This window comes from Gasterosteus aculeatus, chromosome 1 (assembly GCF_964276395.1).
Source record: "Gasterosteus aculeatus chromosome 1, fGasAcu3.hap1.1, whole genome shotgun sequence".
Lineage (NCBI taxonomy): Eukaryota > Metazoa > Chordata > Actinopteri > Perciformes > Gasterosteidae > Gasterosteus > Gasterosteus aculeatus.
In genome coordinates, this window is record NC_135688.1 from 11,220,066 (window position 1) to 11,226,937 (window position 6,872).

The following is a 6,872-nucleotide window of genomic DNA, read 5'->3' on the forward strand; positions in this document are numbered from 1 at the left end:
ATTATATGCATAATTAGCACGGTAGTTCAATGACGTCAAGCTCCCTCTAACAGTGCTCATTAATTGTGTATTTTTAAAACATTTAAAGGATACATAAATGCTGAAATACAGGGCTGACATATAAACATGAATGAAATAAGTCATATTAAATTGCTCTTTGGATAAACACATAAACAAACTGGAATGTAGTAAATGTACATGCTTTGGCCAAGAACATTTACAACATTTTACAACACAGGGCACTATGCTCATTGTAGATTGAATGGAAAAGTAGGGGCACTATTGTGTAACGTCTTACCTCTCCACCTTGGGAACTGCTGTCCCGTAACTGTGATTACAGTAACGGTGGTACCTCTTCACTTCTTCCTGTAAAGAAAAGCAACAATATTTCAACAGTTTTTATATTTACTTTCACGATACGGATGCAACTGTGCTTCCATAACATATAATAATAAATCAGAAGCATTTTGTTCGGGAAACTGACATAACTAATAATACCTAAGCAGAGGAATCCACTTCTATTCATGATTCCTTTCTGTTAAGTGACCTTGAGACTGGCAGCTTGTCTGTACACATACGCACTAATAATCAGCAAAGACAATTGTGTGTGTGTTTGTTTATTCTATTGCTGACGCCTGCGTGTGTTTTGCAGGTGTGATCGGCTGCATGCCAGCGAGGAATGGGGGGAGGTGGGGTAAGGGTCAGGGGAGGGGAGGGGGGGGTGGAGGTCGATGTCATGCGGCTCTGGGGCGACTGCCATACAACTCAATGGCACGAGATGGATGGATGCACTGCCTAAGCAACCAGGCAGCCCTCCTGCATCTCTAGTAATCAATATATCTGTATGTTAGCAGCAGGGTGCAGGGGATAGGCCATTTTTACTGCCTTGTGATGTAAGTCTCGAAATCATTAATTGTTGCTCGGACGTTGTGATCATACATTTAAAAATCGACCACCGATTTAAAAGCCAAAACCCTCATTTCAAAGAGGAATACTGCTTTAACCCTTTAAGCGGTTTCTATCCTGGTAAACTCCAAGGCTGACAGAGCAAACAGTAATCAACGGCAATTTCTTGGGTCTCTGGACCGGATAAAATATACTAAAGCTGTATGTGAGCAATACAGACACAGAGGGAGGAATACAACTGCAGCTGGTGTCAGTAGAAAAGCATGCATTGCAGATATGGGACGCATGACAATCTGCAATAGCTAATTGCATAAAAACAAGGACACGGCTGGCCGTATTAACAGCTTAATCACATTATTTCCAATATCAAAATAAGGGCGATCAATAGACTGAAAGATGAGGGTGGACAGTAATGCGCATAATGTCACTGAAAAATGAGAAACAGAAAGGGGAGGAAAAAACACATAGCAGAAAGTATGCTGCTCCCTAATTGATGAGTTATTAAAATCATAATTTATCAGAGTCCTAGTTCTATCATGGGGATCGATGGCAGGCATAGTTAGATGTCCACACTTACACCGCCCGCACACACACACACACACACACACACAGACACACGCACACAAGATGGTTTGCTCTTTGTGCCCTTCAGATCTGTGGTTGCTCAGTGAGATAAACTCCCACGAACATCCCACACACATAAACGCAACACACATGAACACACACACACACACACAAACATCAATCAGGTCTCAGAGGGTTGGATTGCAGTGTGCTGATGCGCTGAAACATCTGCATCAGACGTTTGGCCGTATCTCCACTGGCCGACCGTCCCGGTGAAAGTCCATCCAGGAGAAGGATCCGTTCCAGTGGAGATGCTTGGTAATCGTAACAACGGAAATGAATTTATATGCGCCGTATGTGCAAGGATATAATATGGAAGTCTACATTTACTCCAAAAGGAGCCCGCTGAGAGATGGAGGTGTTACTTATGAGATGAACATGATGTGAAATGCTATTTTCTCTTAGTGTTATGGCAACGGGGTAAAGAAAAGGAAGAAATTGAGGCATTTATGTGATTTCGTTCAATTCTTTCAATCATATTTTGAGTAGAGATGGAGACAGAGAAATAGACAAAAAGAAATAGACAAAGAATCCAAATGACTGCATTTTATAGACTTTAGACTTTATAGATAATTCAACAATATTTAAAGAACCAGAAGTTGCACAATGCACAGTTCTCAGAGTTTAAAGTGAATATCTTTAAAGTGCTTGTTTAGTCGAACCAACAGCATGGAACTGCAAAGGAGAAAAACATCAAATCTTCACATGGATTCGATACAAAAAACTTTGGTATTCCTGCTTTAAGAATGATGATTTCTGCAGGTTTTGGAATACTGGTTAATCAATAATGCACATAGATTATTCTATGAGTCTTGAATCTGACATGTGTTGAGCCAAGTGTTGATTGCAGGGAACAATGCCAGGCATTTAGAGTTTGGAAGAGTTTGGAAGATACCTGGGATGTAAAATGAGCTGAGCGAGGGGTCATCAATAACAAGAAAGAGGAGGCCATATGTTTTTTTCTAAATTGGGGCAATGAAGGAAAAGAGAAAGACATCCCGAGAAGTGCAGAAGATCGGTGGGGTGTGACGAGTAGAGATGAAGCAGGCGCCAGAGGGAGAAAATGACTATACAGTCTATCAAAATGCAAAATGGAGCGCTGGGGACAATTCCCCCTGTTAGGATTAACCAAAGAACAGCTCTGCTTGCTGACATATGGCGAGGAAGTGAGAGCGTAAACACACACTCACACCTTCGTGAAGGGGACGTCTTTCTGTGATTGACTACGCTCCCTCATTTAGACCGAACCAGCCTTCCAAGATGTGGTAATGGGACGTAGTAGTGTGTGTAGGCATGCATGTGTGCATCCATGCAGGCATCTTTGTATATGATAGGAAGAGTTATGGTGCATTTAAAAAAAAAGGACATTTAATCTTTTTTTCTAAAGCATCGAAACAAAGCGCACACACAGAGGATGTGACCGAGGAGACAATATACATCTGACAGTGTGCAGGCTCGTCTTGCTCCGGCACGGGATATTACGACTCAATCGCGGAGCGTTTGAGTGAGCCGGCCCAAACAGCACTCAGCAGAGCCGTGTCCCACTGGGGCAGAGACAATAATGCACTTATGAAATATGACACCCTTCCCTTGCACCGTTCTCCCACTACATCTCTCTCCAGAACGCTGCATCTGACTCCCACGGTTGGTGTGGGGGAACTACAGTGCTGCCCGGTCCGATGATACACGGGCTGGATACATGTGTGTGTGTGTATACGCTGGATTTCCACTCCTGTTGGATACCAACACAATGATAAGTTCATGATAAATTGTTTACCGCATGTTGACTGAATTAGGAAGAACAACGGGCTTCATGCGTGACGCTGATTAACGATTTCAAAGATTCCAGCTGCAAGTGCGGAGTCAACAACCTCACCTGGACTGTGTATTTCATGCCTAATCCCATTAAATGTGACCTTCTATGGCAAGCTGTTTAAATAAGCTCTGCGTAAAATGGTTAACAACAAGGCCTTGTGGCCATAAATTCGGCTCTCCCATTGATCATGGAGTAATAGCTGTGATGGATTAATGTTTTTCTCGAGGATTCACGCCTCCGCAATGAATCTGATTCACTCACAGAAACACAGCATGTGGAGCAGCCTCCACATGCCACAACCCTTGTTTCTCTCCTCATTCATGTTTCACACGCCAATTACCGGTTAGTTCATCATCAAGCTTCTTCTCATATCAACCGACATGGCGTCACATGGACTTAATGCTGAATCAATTTGGAAAAGAGCAATAACGAGATCCAACCGTGATGCAGAGGGAATGGACTGGAACAAATCTGGAGTCGAAATGAGAAAGTTCCAGTGGTGACGTAGATGGACGAGAGACAGAGAGATAGAGAGAGAGAGAGAGACAGTGTGCTGAGAGGTGGCACCATCAGAATATATTGCGGAGTAAGTCGAAAGCCGTGATGGAACAGTGCTTTCAGAGCTCATGCGCTCAATATCCCCGGCCGCCGATAATGCGCAACACTACATCACTGGCATCAAGTATTCAGGCTCAATACAAGCAGGTGAACTTGTGCACCTATTCACCCAAATGCATAAAGGAAAATATACAGGGATTCTGTTCAATTCTATGCGCAAAACTGATTTACAAACTGCAGTTAATTTGTAGCGACCGCTCTGCTCGACTGCTTAAAGTTCTAAAACATGCGTGATTCCTTTACATGAGCTGCGGTCTCGTCTTGAGGAGGAACGGATGCCACCTCGGGCATTTGACCCCTGAACGTTCCCCTGCTTATTGTGGAATGCGGGAGGTTATTATTAATGCCACCTTTTCAGCTGCTGCCATGAAAAAAATATTTCAGAGGCCATGAGCCAACGTGAAAAAGCAATTCCCCCAAACCAAATTGAATTTGGTCAATTGTGCCATGTGAGTGGTTGAATAAGGGGAGCAAAATTCAAAGCAGTAATGAATAACACATGCCGGTGGGGGGGATTCGGGTTCCACTGTCGGTGGTGCTGATCCGTATCCGTTATTGATTCATGTGGAATAGTTTTCTAAGTGATGCCGTCTTGCGATGCATATCATGGTTCTCACTCACTCATCTCCCTCACCAAAAGAGCAGATACACCGCCGTCCATGAGCAAACAGCATGATCTAGATAAAGTAAGAAAGAGGGAGAGTTACCTGGTTATTAATGCACAGAGCGAGGTGTTTCCTCTCCCGAGCCACAGGCGGACTCCCGCTGCGCAGCCTCGCCTCCTCTGCCTGGTACATGCTTCTGGAAGGACACCGCTCAAGTTAAGACAACAGAAACTCCCAACGAAAACGAGACAGCCCCCCCCCCCCCCATCCTTTCAGCATGTGAACAACCTGTTCTCATCTGCGAGCGGCTGCAGAGAAGTGACGTTGTGTAGAATTCGATCGCCCCCCCGCCCGTGCATCTCGCAGCAGCGTGCACTGGAGCTTTCGCGTTTGTCCTAAAAATAAACACTGTGGACATGCAAGAGAAAAGACAATGCGTGGGACACTAACCTGTATGTGCCGTTCCTCAGCATGACGAGCTCCCTCTCTCCCTCTCTCTCTCTCTCTCTCTCGCTCCGCGGTGAGACGGAGATGAAGTGAACACTTTTAGTCAGGAGCAGCCGGAGAGAGACCCCACTTGGAAAAATCCTCGCAGCCAATGGGACGCGGAGCGTGTGTGTGTGTGTGTGTGTGTGTGTGTGTGTGTGTGTGTGTGTGTGTGTGTGTGTGTGTGTGCACGCGTTTTCATACGGCGCCGACGTGCGTGCATGCGTGCGCACGCGCGTGTAGGTGTGTTTGGAGGTGTCATTCTAACTTGGCTATCGGGTCCGATCACACAACCTTAAATATTCGTGCACGCCACTCTCTCTGGGGGGGAAGGCAATCGCGCACGCCAGTATCTCTACAGCCTTTTATTGCAGGCTCATTGAAATGCCTCGCGGCGGGCCGTATCTATTTGCTCATGATAGGGCGCAATAATGGGTTATATCACACACGCGCTGCGGCTGGGAACAGGAGGGACGCAGGAATTGAACAAACACCTGCTTTTGGTATTTGAGAAATGAGCACACGTCCTCTTTACACACTCTGCGGTTATAGGCGAGCTCGGGGTTGTAGAAACTGTGCGTGGCATCCATCGATTCTCGTGGTTGTGGAAGTGACGAGGCCTTGCGACTATATCAAACTTTTGAATGGAGGACGACATCTGTCCAGTGACTAACTACTACGAGCGCATCCTCATGCCGGTGTCCTACAGCCTGATGTTTCTGCTGGGCCTGACGTTAAACGGCGCGCTGCTGTGGCGCGTGTGCGCGCCGACGCGCCGCCGGAGCAGCGCGGTCATCTACACGACCAACCTCGCCGTGGCGGATCTCCTCTACGTGCTGTCGTTGCCCCCACTCATCATCAGCGACGCCATGGGCGAGCTGTGGCTCTTCGGCAACGCGCTCTGCAAAGGCGTGAGGTTTTTGTTCTTCGTCAACCTTCACTGCAGCATGGGGTTCCTCACGTGCGTCAGCGTGCACCGCTTCCTCGGAGTGTGCTTCCCCATAGCCGCCGTGCGTCTCAGGTGCAAAACGCTCGCCCGGTTGGCGTCGGGCTCGGTTTGGGTGCTGGCCACGGCGGAGCTTTTGCCAACTCTGGCATTTGCGCACACGGGTGAGATCGACAACCGCACTGTGTGCTTTGAAATGACTGACCCGGGGCAATTTAGAGTGTACTTCCCCTACGGGCTGTTTTTAGGCATAGTTGGTTTTCTGATCCCATTCCTCGTCGTCATCAGCTGTTACTGCTCCATGGTGACGGTGCTCTACTGCAGGGCCGCGGACCGCGTCTCGAACGCAAGGACGGCCCGCATGCGCAACAAGTCCATTTACAAGGTCCTGGTCGTGTGCCTCATGTTTGTGGCGTGTTTCGTGCCTTATCACATCGCTCAGACCGTCTACTTGTTTGTCAGGGTCTACCTGCCCGCAAACTGTCACCTTCTCAACGTGTCCATGATAGCCTTCAAGGTGTGGAAGCCGCTGGTCAGTTTTAACTGCTGCGCCAATCCTCTCTTCTACTTTCTGGGCAGTGGCCGGCAGCGTGATAGGCTTCGGACGTGGGTGTGGAGGACGGCAAGGGTGCAGCCCGTGGTGTGTCTGGTGGATGCGGGGGACACAAACAGGTCTGGAGTGCTTCCACCAAGGAGATTATCATGAGTCAGAAGGTGGCAATAACAATGTGCTGTATACAGTGTTTGATAGTGATTTTCTATCATTTTGTTTCTAAGAATATATAAATGGGAACATTCAACAGCTATGTCACTAACTTCTACTTTTTCTACTTGTTGCAACCTATTAAACCGGAGGTTTTGCCTAAAGGAA

The 6,872-nt window shown here is 47.0% G+C and overlaps 2 protein-coding genes across 5 annotated transcripts in view; one reads left to right on the top strand and one right to left on the bottom strand.

Moving 5' to 3' along the window:
- The window catches only part of schip1 (schwannomin interacting protein 1), a 151,423-nt gene extending 146,117 nt beyond the window's left edge, over positions 1 to 5,306 (bottom strand). For 2 of the 4 annotated variants that reach the window (XM_078098338.1, XM_040164495.2), the window contains exons 1-3: positions 4,858 to 4,970; positions 4,672 to 4,765; positions 299 to 366 (exon numbers count right to left, since the gene is read on the bottom strand). In XM_078098338.1, coding sequence (XP_077954464.1) covers positions 299 to 366; positions 4,672 to 4,765; positions 4,858 to 4,928 — 233 coding nt within the window. In that variant the 5' untranslated portion in view covers positions 4,929 to 4,970. Of the gene's footprint in view, positions 1 to 298; positions 367 to 4,671; positions 4,766 to 4,857; positions 4,971 to 5,019 lie in introns of those variants that run through there. The other 2 variants (XM_040164241.2, XM_040164327.2) reach the window with 2 other exon arrangements.
- Positions 5,307 to 5,551: 245 nt separating this feature from the next.
- Positions 5,552 to 6,872, top strand: LOC120810664 (P2Y purinoceptor 3-like). The gene has a single exon (XM_040165463.2). It carries the CDS (start codon positions 5,700 to 5,702, stop codon positions 6,705 to 6,707), a length of 1,008 nt encoding a protein of 335 aa, XP_040021397.2. The 5' UTR covers positions 5,552 to 5,699; the 3' UTR covers positions 6,708 to 6,872.